General features: G+C 32.9%; 1 protein-coding gene across 1 annotated transcript in view; it reads left to right on the forward strand.

The window, feature by feature from the left end:
* LOC145296767 (uncharacterized) overlaps nucleotides 1-23,568 on the forward strand; it is a 242,404-nt gene that overhangs the window by 74,708 nt on the left and 144,128 nt on the right. The window contains exons 4-8 of the mRNA XM_080142821.1: nucleotides 6,704-6,838; nucleotides 8,917-9,018; nucleotides 13,115-13,139; nucleotides 16,149-16,234; nucleotides 18,979-19,067. Coding sequence (XP_079998947.1) covers nucleotides 6,704-6,838; nucleotides 8,917-9,018; nucleotides 13,115-13,139; nucleotides 16,149-16,234; nucleotides 18,979-19,067 — 437 coding nt within the window. The remainder of the gene's footprint in view (nucleotides 1-6,703; nucleotides 6,839-8,916; nucleotides 9,019-13,114; nucleotides 13,140-16,148; nucleotides 16,235-18,978; nucleotides 19,068-23,568) is intronic.

Genomic DNA, 23,568 nt, shown 5'->3' on the forward strand with positions numbered 1-23,568 from the left:
GCAGCAAAAAAATCGATCCTCACTGTACAAAAGTGCCCAGTTGAGGGTGAAGGAATTAATGTTTTTGGCCAATTTTTCGATATTTGTCATCCGAAGGGTCAAGCTTCAAAATGATACTGATCTTGTGAAACTCTGTGGCCTTTGTCGAAAGTTTTAGGCAGACATACAAACATACATACATTTAAACAGACAGGTGAAATTTATATTATAGACTAACGGGGGTACCCGGCGTTGCCCGGGTGTTTAGAGGTGTGCGTGTTGGGCGGAGGGGGGAGGGGGGCAAACAAAAGAATAAGCGAAGAACCCTGTTTAAATATTATAAAAAAAATGACATCTCACACCACAATTCGAACTCACAACCTTTAGATAAAGTGTGCAAAAAACCTGACACATTACCCGCTCGGCCAACAAAGAGCAACTGAAACACGTTTGAATTTAAGTATTACAAACAGAATTGACACATGCCCGCGATAAAAGTTAACTCCGCTCCTTCTTTTTGACCTCATTAATGAGGTCAAATAGAAGTAGCAGACTTAACTTTTTATTTTTACAAGGTGATCACCACTTATCAAGGCCCGGAAGCCACTCAGGAATAAGGGTTATTGCATGTACAGTACGTTAGTGTGGGGATTTAATAAAAATGTCTACTTAAGGGGGCAGTTTATCAGGAATTTGTTTAGGTTGGACTTGAAGACATCTAGGTTGTAGCCAGGTGGGAAGCAGCCAGACGGAACAATTCCACAGGCGTGCAGTTCTAAGAAAGAAGCTTTGTTCATGGAATCTACGTTTTGATCTAGGCATAGATAAAGAGTGGGGAAAATTATGGACAGTGGCTTCAGCTAAATGGGTGTTTTTCATAAAAGATTTGCGAGGGGGGACTAGAGAGTGGAGTTCAGACGAGCACGTTCCATGGAAATAACAATAAAACAAAGATAGGCTCACAACGTCTCTTCTGTGGGAGAGAGGTTGCAGGGAAGAGAAAAGGGCATCCCCCACTAAGCCACAAAGTTTATTTTGTACTCTGTCAAGGCAGGATAGGCTGTTTTTAGCAGCTCCTGCCCAGATCTGGCAGCAGTATTCCATCCTTGGGCGTACTTGGCTTTTATATAGATAGAGAATTGCATCAGTAGTGAGATCTTCTGGAGCGGTAGAAGGATCCCAACATCTTTCCAGCAACCTTGGCAACAGACTTGATGTACGTGTTCCATTTAAGATCAGGAGTAAAGGTCAAGCCCAGAAGCTTGTCAAAACATGGGGCTTCTCCTAGACGAGAGCCATCCATTCCAATTGATGCCAGATGGGGATCAGAGCGTTGGTGATGTAAAGATAGGAGCTTGGTTTTAGATGCATTAAAGGTAACCAGCCACCTCTTCCTCCACTGAACCACACGCTCGAGATCAGAGGAGAGAAAATCAGAGAGAACTTTGTCATTTACAGCCTTTGATGTGTTGCTGTAGATGGTCGTGTCATCAGCATAGATGTCAATGAATGATTTAAGTATGTGTTTAGGGAGATCATTGATGTAGATCGGGAAAAGAGTTGGGCCCAGGATGGACCCCTGAGGGACTCCAGCATTAATACTGCAGGCTTCTGATTTTTGTCCATCGACCACTACTCTTATGAGCCTATCAGAGAGAAATGATTTAATGATAGAGAAAACATTTCCAGTTATACCGTAGCTGGAAATCTTGTGAAGTAGGCCTTTATGCCATACCTTGTCGAAGGCCTTTGATATGTTAGTGCGGGGCAGCTTTTGGGTTTGTTTACCCAACTTTGGCTGGTGGTTTCCCCAAGATGTTGGGGAGGAGGAAACTAGCTCCCCATTGTCCAAATTGAATAGCAATTTTCTGATATAAGGAGTTTAGCCCCACATTGATCAAAGCTGATTGCTTCTGGACGTTCCCCGGTGCGATTGCCGGGAAGGGTGCCTTAGCTTTGAATTAGTTTCGGTTTTATACAAAAAAGCTGAATGAACACAAGATGGGCTGAAATAGCAATAATTTTGTAAAAATCGACGTAAATAAATCTAGACGCAACACGTGTTCGCAAATCGTACATATTATGATCTAAGTCTAAGGACTATATAAACAGTTCTAAGCGATAGTAACCCTCCCCCCCTCCTCCGGGAGCGTCGGCGAAAAAAGCCTTTTCAAGACATACAAAAAATGCGAGCGCACATTTGCCTTTTATATATATGTAGATTATATGAAAATGTGAATTCATTATAAGGACTAATTAGCAAACAATTTTTGATTGAACAATGGATTAAACTGATTGCGTCCTTTTAATTTCTAGATAATACTGAAAACTGAGACATCAGTGATGCCAATATACAGCATACAGTAGGTGACTAATTATAGATATCTCTGAAAAATACCAACGTCATTTTTTTATGTACTAAAAAAATCACTGCTTATCAAGATCCAAAAGTTACTCAAGAACAGTGAGACAACACTCTAAAGAATTGTTATAATGGTTCAAACAGAGCAGAACCTGATTATTTAAGAGGACTGCTCAACAAAAATTTGTCAGCATTTTACTTGAAAATGACCGTGTTGTAGTCAGTTGGGAAGCAACCCTGTGGTATTGTGTTCCATAGGTAGGTAGTTCTTGTAAATTTTGATTTAGATACATAGAGGAAGAATGGAAAATTATTTTCAGTGGTTGTAATTAAACGAGTTTTTGCTGTGAATGCTTTACAGGGAAACCATAGATTGGAGCTCCGTAAAGCAACTACCATAAAAATAATGACAGTAGAGAAAGGCCATCAACCTCTCTTCTGTAAGAAAGAGGCTGTACAGAAGAGAAGTGTACATTCCCAACTAGATTTTGAAGTTAGATTTGCATTCTGTCAAGGCAGAAAATGATGCTCTGAGCAGCACATTCCCAGATGTGGCCACAGTACACCATATTAGGACATATTTAGCTCTTATATGGATACAGGAGTGAGATACCTTCTGGAAGAGTAGAATGATCCAACTACTTTAGCAATGGATTTTATGTACTACATTTAAGGTTTAGAATGAAGGTCAGTCCTAGAAGTTTGTCAAAGCAGGGGGCTTCTTCAAGGAGAGACATTTATTTCAATTGGTGCAAAATAAGTATCTGACTCTTGGTGGTGAAAGGAGAAAAAGTTGGTTTCAAACTTATTAAAAATAACTAGCCACATTTTCCCCATTGCACGAGGTATTTCAGAAGAGAGAGAATCAGAACTATCCTTATCAGTAAGGCTCTTTAAAGTGCTGCCATAAATGGTTGTTTCATCTGCATTAAGGTATTTAGTTCTCTCCCACTGTAAGAACTGTGACATCAGGGTCAGAAAGTGGGGTTGAGAAATTAGCGCCCCAGAGGAGGGGAACTCTGACCTGCAAAAAATGCTTGAGCAGCCCCGTCGGCATTCTGGTGAGGCCGCCTCAGGCGATTAGCAATAAATTAACCTCTTATCAAAGAGAGAAGGCAAAGCCTGGGAGGATGAACCGCCTAGAACTGCACAGAATTTAACTTCCACCACAAAATCAACAGGGACCGAATCATTACAGGAATGGTCTAATCTCTGTTGATTTTGGGGGCCCAAATGTCAACGAATGAGATTAGAAAGATCATTGAAGAAGATTAGGAAGAGGATTGGGCCTAGAACGGATCCTTAAAGCAAGTCAGTATTGACACTATCTGTTTCAGATTTCTGTCTATCAGCAACTATTTTTAAAGATGTGTCAGAAAGAAAGGATTTGATGGTTGAGAAAACATTTCCAGTCCTTCTGATCTTAAAAAGGATCATATATGTTAAAGGGTTAATGTTATAGCACTGTTTAAAAAAAATATTCACCCTAAAATAAAAATATAGTTTATATTAAAAAAAATTCATTGTATGTTTCAAGGTTGAAAGGAGGTAAGTCAAATGGTGCCTGTTCAAATTCTAGTATGTATTTATTTGACATTCCACAAGAATGTTTCACATATAGCTAGCTTCATGTGCCCATCCTCCACCCAACAGAAGTTTTATATGCTTGGAAAAAGGAACAAATAATGGTTTAACTCCTTAAGCTTCATACCTAAAAAGGTGTACCAGACACGCCTAGTATTGCTGATGATGATTGTTGTTGAGCATCATTCATTCATTTCACATGACTCAGATGACTATTATCTGCTCTTCACTCTCCCCGATATCTTTCTAGTTAGAATTTTTTCTAGACAAACATCATATACTTACAAGAGGAGGCCAGTGTAAAAGTTGTTGGCATCTCTAAGTGAAAGTGTTTCTGTGGACCAAACTGAATTTGAGCTTGGTATACCCAGGTCGTTAGTCTGTGTCATTAATCACTGTCACCTCCCTGCTGCTGTGATTATGCGTTTCCTGGAAGTAATCATGTTGACACATCGGTCCCCATTAGATAATTAAAGTTAAGCAATGTCAGTACTAAAATGAGTGACTATTTGGGAATTCCAGGTGCTGTATGTGTTCTCCATTTATCGCAGCATTGTTTCCAGTCATCCTCAACTTCCTGCCACTGAACTCAAGCAGTGCTGATTCAGGTGAGATGTGGTTGGAGATTGTACAACTCTTGTCTCACAGTTATATGCGCAGCTACCCTTACATAGAGTATCCATTGTCTTTTAAGACTGAACGAAGGCATTGATCGGAAGTAGAGAAAATTTATGATGTACAGAAAATTTACGATGTATATTTACTTTTGTTGAATTTCAATTTCTTTGGAAGTGATGCAAGAACACCACTTTAATTGTTTTAGGTTTGGAAAAGTTTCTAAAATCATAACTTCAATTAAACAAGAAATGTAAATTTAAAATAAAAACTAAAACAAAAAACAAGCAACAACTTCGTTTTCTGGGTTATGTCGAGATGTACACCGGATCAGATGCTTATCCTGTGACGTCCAAATAAAATGGGTTTTGCATATATGGATTGATGCAGAATGGGAATAAAAAAATAAATATGAAAGCGTTGTACTTTTTTATATCAATATGTAATCAGTTTGAATTTATTAATAGTTAAAAACCCAGAAATTGATTAATAGGATTTTGACTCCTGAACCTTAAACATCATTTTCCCTTGGGCATCCCCAACTCTGTTTCATTCACTCCTGCTCGTTGTGCCTTCATTATTACTGCGTTTCTGACTTCCTCGATCCGAACTCTTAAATTACACCCCATATCTATTCACCAACACATTTTCAAGTTTTTTTTTTTCTCGTCTTCCACTCTATTTGATTATTAAACTCTTCACATCAACTTGACGAGGACATTTATGAACCACAATCATATTTCAGTTCAATGCACCCCAAAATAGTAGACTACATTTACTAGTACACAAAAAAAAAATTGGAACATCTGTTAATATATATCAACTGTTTTGTTTAATTTTATTCAAAGTTCTGAGAAATCAAAAGGCTAACACTTGATCTTTATAGGAGACACATAAATATTCAAATGTTCCATTAAAGTTCTTTATCTCTCAAACATCAAGTTAGTAAAGAAGTTGGGAATATTATCTCCCTCTGCCCATTTGACCATTTTAAAATGTTAAAGTATACCTTTCTTTTTGGTCTCTTAGTTTTACTGGATTCCAGGAGAAGATTACATCTAGTCTATTGGAGTATCCAGCTTCGTGGTGTTACTTGAGGTAACATCATTTGGAGAAGGTGCACAATTCTTTGTAAACGCCAGTGTGGAGTAGCTATACTGGGGAGATCTTATTTGGCAGCAAATACTATGTGATTCTGAATATTTAGTCAGGGTCTTTTTGTAGGGAAAAGTATCCTCATGCCAGGTTGTTCTGACAAACCCCTGTACAGAGACACTTGAGGATAGTGTATAGTAAGCATTCAAGTTCTCTCCGGTAGGAATTCAATATGTTGATGTGTGTGTATACATATAACATCTCTTTTTCTTTGTATGCTTCTACTTAAGGGAACAGTGAGGATAGTGTCTAGTAGACATTTAAGTTTTCTCCAGTAGGCAGGCATTCAATGTGTGTTGATGTGTGTGATAATATATATATATATATATATATATTATATATATATATTAAGCAGTAGCAGCAGTAACTGTGTTCGATAGTGTTAAAGCAGTGACTGTTGTTGTGTATAATATATATATATGTATATATATTGTCATTTACTGTTAGAATGTATTAATAGTAGTTGTCTAAACTAAAAGTAGCAGGAACAGTTTAGGTAAAGTGAACTTTACTGTTGTTGTATTTAGATATGATTATTTTTCGTTAGTTTCAGAAATAAATTTGAGAACTCCAGACGTGTTTTATATTTTTCCTTCATTTGATTTAAAGATCATATTTTAATTTCTTCTGACATCATTCTAGAATGAATGGATCAACAGCTCATTAACCAGTAATTTTACAGATTCTGGCCTCAATAGATTAAATAATAAAGCCCCTTTTTTAGTTTTTGCTCCAAAATTTTCATGCATATTTTTTTTCTTTGAAAATATATAAAATGTTTGTATTGTTTATATTTGAGATTTTGTATTCGTTTTCATTTTTCTGCATTGAATTAATATGCCTCATTTAGTAATCTCCTCCTCATTTGCTAACCTCCTCCTCTCTCTCACTAATGATTCAAATAATCATGAATTGAATTTCTTTGTTTATAAAAGTTTTAGATTTGTCATTTAAAGGTACTGCAAATTAAGTTAATCATTTTAATAATTTCATTTTTTTCTTTTGTAGGATAATTTGAAAGTAACAATACATTCCAACAATGCTGTTGAAAAATTGTCTCTTCTTTTATCATGGATGCTGTCTGAAATTGATGAAGATAGATCTGTCCTTGGTTCTTTTCTCTCTAGAGGAATCCTTCAGCTGATAAGTTTTCACTCTTTTTAATATATTTTCTTTTTCTTTATATGCTTCTACCTAATGTTCCAGCATTAAAAAGTGCTGATGAAACAAACGAAATCAGATTTGTTTCTGAACTTTTTTTAATAAGGATTGATTATTTGGATTGTTCAGACTCCTGTTTTCATCTTAAGTGTTATTTATACAATGTTGCAGCCAATGTAACCTCCGACCTTCTTCAGGTGTATCTTGACAAACTCTGGAGTCTTTTTGTAAAACTCTGCAATCTTCACAGAATTTCACAGCAAATAAAGTACTGTGATTTTTTTTTTTTTTTTTTTTTTTCCTGGAGCTTGAAGGTTCAATCCTCAGTGTGGCCGATACAAAGAATACAACTTCTACCCAATCATGAGTGATGGAACAAAAGCATGCTACCCCAATGAATCAAATAAAATGTACCATTCGAAATTATATGCAGATTTCCAAGTTCAACAAGATACACCTGAAAAAGGTCATAGGTTACATTGGCTGAAAAATTGTGCAAATAACTTTCAAAATGAGAACAGTAGCCAGAATAATCCAAATAATTCAAGAAATAAGATTTGTCGAAAAAGTAAACGTTGAGTTTGAACAGCAATTACCTTAAAAAATAAAAATAAGCCCTTTACATCATTCAACAAAATTACCTACACATAGCATTCAGAACTATCAAACTCTTATTTTTTTATTTTTCATTTTCATATAGATGACATAAAAATTAACCCTTAAAGTCATAACAGAGCTGAATCAAGACAGCAAACTTTTAACACACAAAGATCCTGATACCATTTGAGATAGTGCTTTATAACGTATAATAAATTTGGCTTAAGTTAACCCAAGGTTTCCAAAACTGGAATCTTAAGGAGATATCAATCATACCAGTTGTTATAGTTGCCACAGGGCTTATGAAGAAGAACCTGAAGTCCTACTTAATATTCCTGGTGAACCAAGTGCAAAAGAGATCTAAACAATTGCACTTAAGGGAACAGCGAGGATACTAAAAAGAGCTCTCGCTTGGTTTCAATGAAAAGCAGGGCAATTTTGGCAGCTGGATTGGCTGTCCCATACCCAGCATTATAATCTTCACAGGAAGAAAATTTAAAAAAAAAAAAAAAATGTAGCTTACTTTTCAGAGTGTATTCATAAATCTTTAAGGATTTTTTTTTCAGTTGACTATAAATTCAAAATAGCTCAAATAAAGTCAGTTCTGAGAAATTAATTTTTCTGAATTCATGCAGTATGACATTATCAAATGCCATCACATTTTGCATGCTATGTGATACACAAGTAATTCAAAGAAATAATTAGTTTTATATTTATTTAAAACATATAGCTGTTTAACATAAAGTTGAAATATATATATATATATATATATATATATATATATAGCAATGCTCTTTGTGTAAACAAATTGAGCTTAGGTATTTGGACAATGTCAAAACATTGTTAATTCACTGCCTGCATAGCAGCAGCCGTATAGCACAACGGTTAGAAGTTCTGACTGTCGTTTGGGTGATCGGGTTTCGATCCTGGCTTGAGGTAGCAGCACTGATGAGCTGTGAAACAGTACTGTATGTGGATGACTATATGTATATGAGAGAGAGAGCAATGCATTATTTTTTTGTTTTTATTAGTACTATTGATTTAAGCAGCTACTTTTGTTTAGGTCATTACTGAAAAATGTCTCCATTTTTACAAGCTTCCTTGCTGGAATAAATGTTTTAAAGAAAAATTGGCTAGTTAGAATCAAATATTTGTCTTATCAGATTCAAAGTAATCAATGACAAACTTCAAGAAATAGATTGGCTTCACTTTATTATGCAAAGAAAAGGAGGAAAAGATAGCTATATACACATATGGAAAATTTTTCTCCTTACAAGTAATTCCAAAACAGTGAAACTTTTAGTTATACCTTTGCTTATTAAGAGCATAGACATCTATCATTTAGAATAATAATGTAAAAATTATAATAGGGGAAAAACGTTATAAAAACTTATAAATATTTAATGAAGTTGTAATCTTTATCTTTATGGCTAAATGATTTATTTTCTTACTCTCTTTTGTACTTTTCAGATTTATTCCAGAAAGTTTTTAATCAAATTTCAGCTTCCTGTGAAATTAATTCTAAACTCCTTGCTTCATTGGAAGATGTATTGGAAATCTTAAATGTAAGTTAAAAATTACTAATTTTATGCAAAAAAAGTGATACTAAGAATTAAAAGCATGGTGTTCTATATTATAGGCCATTTTATAATTCAGCTGGTAGCCTATTGAAAATGTTTTATTTTCTAGAGAAAATAAAATTAAATCCACTATATTTGAAAACCCATAGACTAACATTCTAATGTGAAAATAAATATAAAGGACATTCCAAAAGTAATGTTCCCTTTTTAATTCCATTTTATGATGACTGAACTTATGCATTCATGACCTGAAAGTTCCATCTCTTCATTGCTGATATTGACATGAGATTCTAAGAAATCAACATTTGCCATGGATGTGCTTCAGAAGCAGAGATCTGATATTGAATTCCTGGCAAAAATGCATTGAGAATAGTGATGTAGAAAAATAAATTCTGGTCCACAAAAGATCGCTTGTTTTAATGGTACCATTCCTGTCTTCATAGCTCTTCAATTTTTTTGAGTTAAAAAAAATTAGGAGGTATTTCTTTAGGAATACCCCTCATAAATGGAAATGCTTAATTTTTTCTATGGAAATTGATAAGTATACAAATTCTAGAGTTAAATTAAGATATCTGATAAAAGATATAATCCGCTTATATATATATTTCCATTTATTTATCTTTCAGCAATATCACAGCTTGCACGTTAATTAGTTTTAAGTGAAGAGAACTTGTGCCGCATTGTCCACACTCTCTCACTTGGAAAAAAAATCTGGATCCAATGGCAAGACATGGCCAGGAGGACTGGAGATTGTTCCAAGTGCAGGAGTTACTAGAAACTTACCAGAGTTTGGTCAAAGAAACTACCTACAGGGCTCGACTCCAAATTTTCTTTCAGGGTTATTTCCCTTAGATTAGACCTCTTGCTTGTGAAATTTAAACTGTATATCCCAGACATGCCAAGAAACTGAATCATTTCCATATGATCCACCTCTGTAGATTGTTGAAAATTAAGTGGAAAGACAAGATACCAGATACAGAGGTTTTAACCTGGTCAAAACCTTCCATTAGTACATATCATATTACAGTAGTACCAGGTTTGTTGAGCAGATCATATATGCCACATGCCTAATTTAAGTCTCCCAAAACAACCCCTGCATGGTGAACTGTCCAAATGAAAAAGATCCGCAGGAGAACAACAGAAACGATTCAAGGACTATCTGAAGGGCTTCTTCAAACAGTTCGCTTTGTATTCTCATTCCGGAGAAAACTAACCCAAGACATGTTCTTGGAGTGCTACAATTCACAAAGGAGCTGCAATTGCTGAATCTGCACGATGGATGAACATCATCTTTTAGCACATTTTTATATTCAGATATAGTTAAGAATGTTATTCTATACAATGTTTTTTACATGGATAGTTCCAGTTAGTTTGATAATAAAGTGATAATGATAAAACTAAAATAAGGTCCGCATAAGATAAGCAGTGTAGATATTCTTTATCTCACTATGTAGTTAGGATATACATTAAAATAATATACAAAATTAAAATAAAATATACCTTATTTTATTTGACTAGTTTCTACTTTTTTACCCAATGAGATATTGTCTTATATCTTGTTTTTGTTTGCTTATTTAACACTAAAATGTGAATTAACATGGAAAAAGTTACTATTTTTGCTTGAAAAAAAAAAAGTAGTTGCATTTCATTTAGATGCTATGGAGACATTGACAATAATTTATATAAGGCCCGTGCATTAGAATTTCTTTAATATTTACAACTATTTGCCTTTTAGCTAGAAACAAAGCTTAGTAGCTCTTTTTACACTTTACTTTATCTTTTTTGTACATGGTCTATAAAAAAGAAGTCTTTTTAGACTGAGGCAATTTTTATTTCTGTCCCAAACCAGAGCGCAGTCTTTGGAGTAACTGGATTTACCTTGCATTAAAAACATTTTCATGTGTCTAACTCTTTCCTCGTGCGTAAATAGGTATCTTCAACAAAACTGAAATTTAATTAAAAACCTGTCAATTATTAGGTTGAGGTGTAATCCTTTTTTTTTCTTTTCCTTTTTTTTTTTATTACAATCGGTTTACCTGCTTTTTAGTAATTAGTACATACCAATCTTAGGAGTTGTGAGAAAACCATAATTGCTGTGTGTTAAAACATTATGAACTACTTTTTTTTAAGAAGTGGGGGTTTCTCTTGCTTTTTTATTTTATTTTAAGTTGTTTTTTATTTTACTAAAAACTAAGAGCTGAGTTTTCACCAGTTATGGTGTATTGTTACCCTTCTGTCACAATCTTCACTGTCACTATGTGTCATAAAGGTGGGAGTTATCAACCATTGTGTCGCAGTGGTGAGCCGATGCTTTATATTGTACTGGCTGCACCACTAATCATAAGTCTCTGTCCCCCAAATAGTTAATTCATTGCTCTACTCTCATGCAAACTCTTAATGCCCATTTTGCTACTCAAATTTCCAATTCACTGAGCAAACATCAAAACCGCTATCCTCGTACTTTATTTTGCTGCATCTTATATGACCTGATTTTTATACCAAAGAGCATTGTTTTTCGTTTTACCCTTTGATATCAATAGTGATTTAATTATTGTGTGTTATGGGAAAATAAATTTTGCAGTTTTTTTTTTTGGGGGGGGGTCATGGTAATGAAAGAAAATAAATCACAAAAAAAAAAAAAAAAAAAGTTGATAAAAAAGATAAAAATATTTCACAATTATAAAAAAACTTTTGAGTGAAAATAGTCAGGAACTCCTGTATTAGACCATAAATTTATTAGCTGTCAGAGTTAACATTAAACTAAATTAAAACAGTCAAGTTTAATCAGTCAAGATTGTTAAAACTTTTGAATTCTCTGAGAGTAATGCTGTATTGTGTGAACAGAACCTGATTCTTAACTAACTTGTTTCAGGCCTCATACAAATTTAGAAACATTAACAAAAAAACATATGAAAATCACTTTTACTAATTCTGTGATTACTAGGAATAATAAACATCTGCGCTATGCAAAATGGCTATGGTAGTATGTGCAGTACAACATGGCTATGGTAGTATGTGCTATGCAACATGGCTATAATATACTCTATTTGTACCATATAGATTGTTATATTTGTTGGCAACACATCAACAATCAGAAAGAAAAGATTACTTTCTGGAAATCCTAATAAAATTTAATTTTGTTTTCTTTTCTGAAAATTTGACAATTATACCAATCAGTTGGTAAATGATATTTCTTGTTTTACTGAAACTAAATATATTACAAAAGTTGGTGCTTGTCCAGAATTTCCTCCATAAATAAGAAAAAGAAAGAAAAATCTGTATAATGTATGTACCTGTGACGGAAAGAAATATTGTACATCAAAAATCACATAAATTGATCAAATAGTTTTATTTTTATAAAGAAAATCATTTTTAAGCAAATTTGAGTTTTTTTCAATGCTACCTCCTCCCAATGTTAAGAATGACTTCCTAAAATCCTGTTTTGGAGTTATCTCCTTTGTTTCTTCAGACTGTTGTTAAGATAGCATTGTTCATAGTTTAGCCATAAATTTGATTTTCTTAAAAATAAAACTAACTAATTGATCAATTTATGTGAATTTTAGTATACAATATTTTCTATCTATCATGTGTACGTACATGATATCTCCCAGAAAGTGATCTAATTGTTTGAAGTCGCTAAGTGGTTTTACTTTCAGTAATTGAGTAATACAATCTAATAAATTATCTTGATGAACGGTTGTTCATAGTCATAGTTAGTATTATGCTTAAGCTTTTTACTTTCAGCACATTTTTCAACGTCTCTCTTGGGTTGCTATACCTGTCCATAATTATGACACACAAGTCAGTCATATTCTTGTGTGAAAGAACCTGAATGCATTCATACCTATTACATCAGTATATAGTGCATATTTTTCTTAATTTTAGTTTTTTGTTTTTTATATACATAGGGGGAAGTCTAGACAAGCACTCAGAAGTTATTTAATTTTTTTAATTTCATATACATAATTTAACTTTGTTTTAAATATTAATGTCTTTAAAAAAAAATGGTCTTAATGGTCTGTAATAAGATGATGTGATATTGATTTTTTCCATGAATAATATATTTTGCTTTTGATTTCAGCATATTAGTGAAATAAGGATAAAATGTAAGTTCATTTTTCTTTTTCTTTTCATGATCATTTTTTTTTCTTTTTTAAATGATACTCTGATCATTTTAGAATTATGAATTACCAAAATATAAAAAAAATAAACCTGTATAATAATAAAATTAAGTAGCCCCATGTTTCTCATCTTGCATGTACAATAAAACTTTATTGAATTTCCTTTATCCTGTACGATTGAATGTCTCTTGCATGTACTTATATTTAGGGGGGGGGGGCATATTTGGAAATAAATTTATTTTCAGTACTCTTGCATAATTTGACCTGAATTCTCGTGAATTCCCATCAAGCATGGATCGGGCGAGACCGGCAATTATCGGTGTCAGCCACGAACATTGTTCAAATGTTGAAACGCTAACTCAACTTTTTATTTTATTTAATTTTTTTTCTTTTCTGTTATGTTTTTAGTAATTTTGAAGGTGATATTAAGGAGCGGGATGACTTTTTATTTTCTGATTAGTTACTTATTTATTATTTATTTATTTTAATTGAATTTTTGGGAGTTTGATTAGCCAAAGAAAAAGCGCTATCTAAATGGAAACCAGACGACATTCGAATTAGAAGAAAGCGACTAAACCAAAAAAAAAAAAAAAAGCTGACAAATATATTTTCAAACTTGCCAAACAGAAAAATGACAGGCAAGAAAATAAATCTATACATGTTAGAAAAAGAAATGAAAACAGCGATGCAGACAATCTCATATTGTCAGGAGAAGAAATTGCTGTCCCCCAAAAATGAGGTGCAACATTCAACAATTGTAAGCACAAATGTTTACTTAAAAAAAGATTGTGTGTAAAGGATGGTTTCTGCTGGAGATGTATAAATGGACAATGCCACCAAAAGAACTTGAGTGAACAAGTCTTGAAAAAAACAAAAAAACAAATATGGTTACAAAAAAGAAAACAAATAAAAAAAACCTTGTACTTACACCTAACAATTATATGGTTAAAAAAAATCTTTTCTTGGAGGAAAAAAAACAACTTTCTGTTGATAAATATTTTGCAAAATAAAAATAAAAAAAAAATAAATACTAAAATGAAATAAACATATTTTCATTTTTCAAAGTATTTTATTTTTTTTTTTTTGTTATTTTTGATTATTTGTATTTTTTCCTGTTTGTTTTCATTAGTCTGTGTCTGTTACGATGCTCGGCTGACACCGATAATTGCCGGTCTTGCCCGATCCATGCTTAACAGGAATTCACGAGGATTCGGGTCAAATTATGCAAGAGTACCTTATTTTCAAAGCAAAAATGCAGAAAAACCTTTTAAAAGCTTCATGATGTACATGCTTGTCATGAAATGATGTCATATTCTAAAAATCACATAAAATTATCAAGTAGTTTTTATTTTTTTAAACTAAGAAAATAAAATTCTATGAAGAAGCGAGACGTAGGGGTTTGATCCGCCATGTTTTGTAAGTAAAGGGGAGACAACTCAATTCGAACTATCAAGATCAAAATTGGCCTTGTAATGGCTAATTTCCTATTAAAATCGCTAAAAATGATAAAAAGAAATTTTTTCTTTATAAAAATAAAATACTTTATTGATTTGTGATTTTTGGAATATGACCTCTTCATTCCGTATATATTCATATTCATTCAGGTGTGTAGATCAAAGATTTTTCTGCAATTTAGTTTTGTTTTTTAAATAGATTTTATTCTAAATAAGCATCATTTTTTTCTTTATAATTGTTTCTGCATGCTTATATTAGATAATTATTAGAATTATTAGACCTTTCTGGGAAATATTGTACATGTTTTGTGTTTATTTAATTGCTATTTTCATAACTCCATAAAATAAGGCCATAGCATTGTGCACTTCGTTTATTGTTCTTACAATAACAAGGACTACAATAATTACAGTTACAATAAAGTACATTGGTATTATTTCTATTGTTATTTTTCTAATTTAAGTTGTTCAATTTTTTTTTTTTTCCTAATTTGTTTATCAATGAATGTTTGGGAAACTGGCAAGGGTCTGCTTAATGTTGACTGCCTGACATAAACACAAAGCATATGTAAATGGAATTGAATACATTTGATTTACAAGTATTTTTATAAGACCTGATTTATATCTGAGTTAGGGTTTAACTATTAAAATTAAGATCACATGTTACCTTATATTCTAATGTCAAGCAACAATAGAAAAATTATGAAAGAAACATTTAATACAAGACAAAATTAGGGTCCTCTTGCTTCTATATTCATACGATAGCATGTGTGTTATTTTCTGTGGCATGTTTACATCCGGGTTGTTTGTTATGTCCTTCCATTTCTTGTAGTAAATAATTTTACTAAGAATTCTTCATAATTTTGGTTTCAGTTTCGATTATAACTAATGGCACTCTAATAATCTTTTTTTTTTTTTTTTTTTTTTAATAATTTCATCAAGAATTCTTCATAAGTCTTGGTTTCGGTTTCTATTTTAGCTGATGGCACCTTAGTAATCTATTTTTTTTTTATAAATAATTTTATCAAAAATTCATAAGTTTTGGTTTCGATTATAGCTGAAAGAACTAAAGTTTTTTTTATATATATATATATATATATATATAAGTTTGGGATTCGGTTTTAATTCAAGCTTATGAACCCAAGTCATATAGAAATATTTTATTTTTGAAATCGCAACTTTATAATATATAAAAATCAGTAAAACAATAACTCTATAATAATCTCGCTAGTCTCAGACCACTTTGCTCCTACCATTTTGTATGACACATTATGTTGGTAAATAAATATATATATAATTGAAAATTATTAAAGTTCCTTAAATATTGTCATTATTTTACTACATAGACTGTTCCCACACAAACTGCATTGCCATAGCCCTCCAGCACAGCCTCTTTCCCACATACATATTTTCTACTAAACACTTCAAATTGTACTATGTGTCCTCTACAGCAATGCCAGCTAGGGAGATATATATAAGTATGTATTTAAAAAATACATTGTATTTATGCTGTGTTTTTGTCTTATAAATTTTTTATTTACAGCAAAATGTACAGTTGTCCTCCAATTTGGTGAAATCCTGTTATCTTACATTAATAAGCAGTCTTTACCATTTGACTTTCGTTTAAAGGTCTGTATCTACTTCCATAATATTTTTTATTCTTAATGTTGATAGTGCTTATATCATACTAGCATGGGTGCCCGGCGTTGCCCGGGTATTTGGAGGTGTATGTTGAGCAAAAAAAAAAAAAGCGGTCAATTTTTCTTAACTTTGATCCCTATTATGACCCCTTAACATTTGTTTTGAGCTCAAATCAAGTTAAGTTAGATCCATGTCCAAGAAACCTATATCTAAAATTTCAAGTGTTTAGACCCAAAATCGTCAGAAGTTTGGTAGAGTTCTCAAAGGTCAAATCGTTGAACTTTGACCCCTTAATCGCCAAATTTCTGGCCGAAAACTGATCACATCGATTTTTCCAAATCTCAGTACCCTGTATATCAAATTTCGAGTCTGTAGATTAAAAAATGACAGATTTATTGCATAGGGAAATGTACGCAGACACTTCACTTTTCTAGATATACTAGCATGGGTGTCCGGTGTTGCCCGGGTATTTGGAGGTGTATGCTGAGAAAAAAAAAAAAACGGTCAATTTTTTTTTAACTTTGACCCCTATTATGACCTCTTAAAATTTATTGTTTTGGGCTCAAATTGAGTTATTAAGTTAGATCCATGTCCAATGAAACCTATATCTAAAATTTCAAATGTTTAGACCCAAAATTGTCGGAGTTTAGTAGAGTTCTCAAAGGTCAAATCATTGAACTTTGACCCCTTAACAGCCAAATTTTTGGCCAAAAACCGATCACGTAGATTTTCCCAAATCTCAGTACCCTGTATATCAAATTTCGAGTCTGTAGACTGAAAATTAGAGAGTTATTGCGAAGGAAAATGTACACGGACACGTTCACTTTTATAGATATGCTAGCATTTCAGCCCGGCGTTGCCTGGGTGTTAAGATGTGTCTGTTGAACAAAAATAAAAGGAAAAAAAAAATGTGTTAGTAGTAAGGTAGGCTCGAACCCATACGGCGAAGGAGGAAAAGAACGAGGTAAAACCTAACGTCTATGCTGTTACGACCACTGCCAAACCAGAAGCGACATTTTTTTAAAATTAAGGCTAGACAATCTAAAGGAGAGGATAACTTTCAAAAATATCGGCGAAAAAAGTGACCCCCCCCCCTGTAGAAAAGTGCCTAGTTGAAAGGGAAGATATTAATGTTTTTAGCCAATTTTTCGATATTTGTCGTATGAAAGGTCGAACTTTAAAATGATCTTGGTAAAATCCGTCGCCTCTATTGAAAGTTTAAGGCAGACATGCAAACATACATACATAATTTATATATTGGTAACTAAAAATTTTCGACCCAAACCGATGAAAAAGCTTGCCCTATCTCTGAATACCCTTTATGTAAAATTTCAAATATTTAGACCAGAAATTGTCTGAGTAATTTGGAAGAGACCGCAGAGGACAATTTTTTTTTTAACTTTGACCCCTCAAAATTTGTTTTGGGCTCAAATCAAGTTAAGTTAGATCCATGTCCAATGAACCTATATCTAAAATTTCAAGTGTTTAGACCCAAAATTGTCTGAGGAGTTTGGTAGAGTTCTCAAAGGTCAAATCGTTGAACTTTGACCCCTTAATCGCCAAATTTCTGGCCGAAAACCGATTACATCGATTTTCCCATATCTCAGTACCCTGTATATCAAATTTCGAGTCTGTAGACTGAAAATTGACAGAGTTATTGCATAGGGAAATGTACACACACAGACAGACACTTTCACTTTTCTAGATATATAGATAGATTCCTTTGTAACCTGTTAAATTAGGACTTATCACTTTTTTTTTTTTTTTTTTTTTTTTTGCATTATCCGTAAAAACTGTATCATAGATCTGTCTGATCAGCAAAGATGCTTTACCAAGCGTGTCTTTGTGATGGTTTTGAATTATTGAACTAATTAACTTTACCATTCAAATAAATTTGTTTGATGTGTAAAAGCTAATTTGAATCTGATTTACTTACAAGAATTCAAAAATAGGGCTAAAAAGTGAAAACCAAAAATGATTTCCAGTCAATTTATGCATTTTCTGTGGTTTTTCTTTCTTTTTTTTTTCTTTTTTTAATACATTATTGATAAGTAAAGCTCTATAAATAATTGACTAACAAGAAGAGGTACTTTTTGTCTAAAGATTTTTTTAATGATATTTAAAAAAAACAAATATAGCATGTTAGAGAAGTTAGACTCTTATGTGTGTTATTGCAGAACTGATGATTATGGCATTAATGCTTCATGAATAAGACAATTTATAAATTAACATTATCAAATAGAATATTTAGGGAAAAAAAAAAATTTTGTCTGTAATACATTTTTGATTGACAGTTCTTGTGATTGTTACCCTGGTCATTAAAACTTTGGATTTGTTTGTAAGTTACCATTATTCCATTTTGTACTCTGACCCAAAGTGGTAATAACTCTTAGGGTTCTATTTATGCATTTGATAAACCTGAGACAATTATCAGCTTTCTCCAACATGTGAGGGTCTTTCAGCTATTAATGGTACAAACATGATTCAAGGTGGAATTTGGGAGGAGTTTATACTTACCTCCACAAGAAAGCAAATCTTTATACAAGGCCAGTGTCATGAGAATCTTAGAGATAAAAATAAAAATCATTTCCTTCAGCACTTCTCCAATTGTAGAGATTTGTTACATACTCCTTAGATTGATCTTTTTTGTATAAAACTCCTAAAAGTGCAAGATTATTTTGATATATTTCATTTCTTTTTTATTTAAATTTGTTATTGTTCTTTCCCTGCAGGTTGTCAGGTACACTAATTTATTGTTTGAAAGCTGTCCTACTCATGTGAAAGATTTCTTGTATGCCAAGCCAGTATTCAAAAATAACTTGTGAGTATCTGTATTACATTTATAGATTGAGTAGCTGATATGAGTTGAATTTCGAGATGTGAGATAGGCATTTTGTTCAGCTGTCTGTGTCTTAAGATGAAGAGAATGGGGTTGTCAGGTTCCAAATAAAATACCTTCTCTATAGTGAAGTCAACTTTAACAAGAATATAGGAATAGGAACATAAGTTGGTTCAGCATGCATGTAAATATTAGAGTAACATTGTCATCACTGTTACGTTATTTTAGATAGTTCATTAGATAAGGAAAAGGTGTCACTACTTTCACTACAACAAATATCAAGCAGTTAATATTAAGAGTAAATCTTCCTATGTACAAGAGTCGTTCCAAAAGTAAAGCCTCCTATTTTTTTTTTTAACTTAAAAAGTTGAAGAGTTGTGAAGACGTGGTACCATTAAAACGAGCACCTTTTGTACTCCAGAATTTATTTTTGACATATTGCATTGAGAATAGTGGTAACTTTGCCAGGAATTTAATAACGCATCTGTTTCTGACGCACATCCATGACAGGAGTTGCTTTCTAAGAGTCTCACACATCAATATCGGCAACAGAGTGATCAAACTTTCAGGTCATGAATGCATAAGTTCAGTCATCATAACAATGCAATTTACAAGTTGATCCGCTATTTTTAAGTGAAAAAGATTGGATTCTTTCATATCTTTTCTGAAAGTTTCAGTTCTCCACATCAATCAACCTTTGTGAATCAACATGACAAATATATTTTTCAATTCTTTATTATGTCATGATGTAAGCTCTAAAATATGTCCTGAAATAGTTAATTTTTTAAAATTTTTATTTATCTAGTTCTCCAATCTTATAGAAGTAGAAAAAATATAACTAGTTATTAGAACAGCTGCATTCTGTTTGTTTGTACATGTTTTGTCTTATAACACATAACTCAATAAGTCCCGGACCTAACTAATAAAGCAACACATTTTAGACAAAATTCGATTTTATTCATCAATATAATTTCCTTCTAAGGTGATACATTAAATCCGATGCTTCTCTAACAATTGTTTCTTCATTGGAGCCAAATTTCTTGGTCTGAAGCATTCCTTTGAGGTCTGCAAACAACTAGTAGTTGATGAACTAATAGATTTGGAGGATAGGGTGCATATGGAAGCAATTCTAAATGAAATACATATAGTTTTACCATTGTTGGAATCGATTTGTGACATGGTGCATTGTGTTGGTGAGAGAATACTTTTCTTTACTTTGGCTGTGTTTTGATTTCTTCTTTGAAATGCACCAATAATGCTATATAATGTTTGCTACTGAGAATTCTTCCCTTTTCAAGATAATTGATAAACAAAATACCTTGAACCTCTCAAAATACGGTGGTCAAAACCTTGTTTGCTAATGTCTTTGATTGCTTTGGACAGCTTTCACCTGCTGCTGTCCATTCAGCTGACTGTTAATTTGACTTTAGAGTGAAGTGATTAATCTATGGATCATCAATTCTCATCTTCAGTGTAATTTCATGTTTTGGTCAATGTAGCCTTCAACCTTCTTTAGGTGTATCTTATCAAACTCTGGATTGTTTCTGTCGAACTTGGGATGCTGGACAGGATTTTGAACAGAACTCTTTATTTACTTCATGGGGGGTAGTATGCTATTGTTCCATCAGTCATGACTGGATAATTCACAATTGTATTTTTCGGTCACCCACACTGAGAATTGAACTTTCAGCCTTTAGGAGAATATCATTTTTATAATTGATTTTTTTTTTTCAAATACTCTAATCACTGCACTATAGGTCCTTGCAGCAAGAACCTGTGGCACAGTAATTAGACACTCAAGATAAGAACAGTAGTCCAAACAATTCAAATAATACAAATTACCTGTCCTCATCTCAAAAATTCAGAAACTGATCATCAGCTGACCTATATTGATGCAAAAACTCCTTTTTGTTGCATTGAAATAGTTACAAACATTGTGAATCATCGATGCAGTGTTTTTGATCAGCTGTAAGCAGAAGTGGCACCTGCTTTGAACAAAGCTTTCTCATTGACTAATTTTCATGCAAAAATAATGAATACTCTGTCTTCTGATATCTTTTAACTCTTCTGTTGTCTCTTGCAACTTCAATTTACGATCAACCAAAATGAGTTTCCAGATTTTTGTTTTCCAAAACAGTTGCTGAATTTGAGCAACCTGAACATTCAACATTTGTGTTTGTATGAGCACGTTTAAAATCAGTATACCATGCCTTAACTATTGGTTCTGACAAAGTAGAGTCCAAATAACACTTATGAAGTCATTGCTTTGCTTGATCAGTATTTTTTGCCAATCAGAAAACAATGCTTTATCAACACAAACTTCAGATTTTTATATTGTTTTGAAAATTTTGAACAGTAATTTCACTTAAGTAACTGTAATTTTTAAACTAATAATCCAATTGGACACTTAATTTGACATGTGCCATTTGAAAGTTAGTGTTTTTAAAAAAAAAGGATTTTTTTTATTAGTCATGCCAACTATATGTCAAGCCCAAAATTTATTGAGTCATGTGTTAGAATCATCATTATTGGAACTTAATGAATGTTCATTTTTTTTGTTTTTAGAGAGTTGTTCAATTCTGCTTGTTTATATAATAGATTTTGAATTATAATAGTAATTTAAATTACTTAAAAGTATTCCTTTAATATTCGTCCTAAATTTAAACTGTAAAAATGTATAAAAAATAATGATATTTTATAAAAATAAACATTTTTAACTTCTGAGAAATTCCTTTTTTTTCTTTTAGTCTCATCAGAAGAATATAGTTAAACCCAAAAATAGATAATCAAAATACTGCAAAAACAAAAGATGCTGCTGATGGACGATTAAAAATACAAATTAATAAAAGTATTGGAAAAGAATGTTATGTAAATAGTGACGGAACATTAAGTATTTAAACAACTATAAAAAGTATTTTTGTCCTTATTAAGATGGCTTTCTTACATTGATATAAAATCCCAAACCTTGAGATGAAATGGAAAATAGGCATTGCTAAGTATTTTAAAACATTTGTTGGTGTAGGCAGATGAATAATTAGTATTATAATTGACCAATGGCTAAATCGGCTCATTTGAAAGAAAATCAATAAGATTTGTATGCTGTCTTATATTTATGGTGATACCATTGGAGCACAGGATATAATTGCAAAAGTTAGGAGTAGATGGAGTAAGTTTGGGGAAATTCTGCTGTTACTAACCAACATATTACTATTGTTAATTAAGGGAAGAATCCCTCCGGCATGTGTTATTATTAGGGCTATGAGAACAGAATATTCTTATCATTGTTTCGACTCTCGAATATATATCCAACACAGTTAATCAACCAAGAACCACATCACTCTATATAAAAAGCATATAAAATATCAACAGATACGCACACGAGTCAATACAATGAAAAGAATTTGCTGTTGTCTTAGCCTTAGTAATGATATTCTTTTCATTGTTTTGACTCTCGAGTATATGTCCGACACAGACACAATCAACCGAGAACCACATCACTCTACATAAAAACATAAGATGTCATTGGATATTTACCTGAGAATCAAAACAAGGAAAAGAGTATGCTGTTGTCATAGCCCTAGTAATGATGTATGGATTCAAAACTTGGCCAGTTAGGGTTGATCTACTTACCTGTACCTGTAGCAGTATTTACCCAGGATGGGTTGAGCCAGCCCCAATGGTGTTAACCACATCTCATATCAAAGCCATCCACCCCTGTCAGTTGGCAGCAGAGTCAACAGCATGATCTAGCCATTCACGGTTCCAGCAACAGACACCAAATATGTGAGGACTGGACATAATCTCCATATCTGCTTTTACTGTTGTGAGCCAAGTCTTAAGTTGGCCACCTTGGCGCTTTTTCCAACAAGTGGGTGCAATGGGCGCCACCAATTGACGAACAAACTCATTCCCCAGCCAGTGCAGCTCATGATTGAACCACCGGAGTCTCCTTTTCAGCAGAGTTTCATCCAGGTCAAGGATGTTATATCTAGCATGTATGGTCAAGTTAGAGATCCAGCGGAGAAGCAAATACACAGGATACAGCAGAGGCAGTAGTGATCAAAGATTTCAAATTTATGAAGCTCCTCTCTACGCAGTGACCAGGTCTCACATTCATAGAGAATTGTTCTGACCATAGCCTCATAGATTCGCAGCTTCGTGGCATGTCATCTATGAGTTAGGGTTGATGAAATGCATTGCATGGAGAAGAATGATATAAGAATGAATTGCTGGATGTGTAATGTAAGTCTTAAAAACAGGATTAGATCTGATAACCTCAGGAAGATGATAAATCTAGAGACTGTAGGGAGATGTGTGCAGAACAGGAGACTTTGATGATATTGCTACATTGAAAGAATAGATGAAAGTTCTTGAGTTAATAGATGTAGAACAGTTGAGGTAACAGGTCCAGTTCACCTGAGAAGGCTAAGGAAAACATGGGAAAAAGTAATAAGGAGTGACTTGAGATAAAGTCGATAAAGAC

The sequence above is a fragment of the Euprymna scolopes genome, chromosome 17, assembly GCF_053919585.1.
Source record: "Euprymna scolopes isolate OS-2025 chromosome 17, ASM5391958v1, whole genome shotgun sequence".
Lineage (NCBI taxonomy): Eukaryota > Metazoa > Mollusca > Cephalopoda > Sepiida > Sepiolidae > Euprymna > Euprymna scolopes.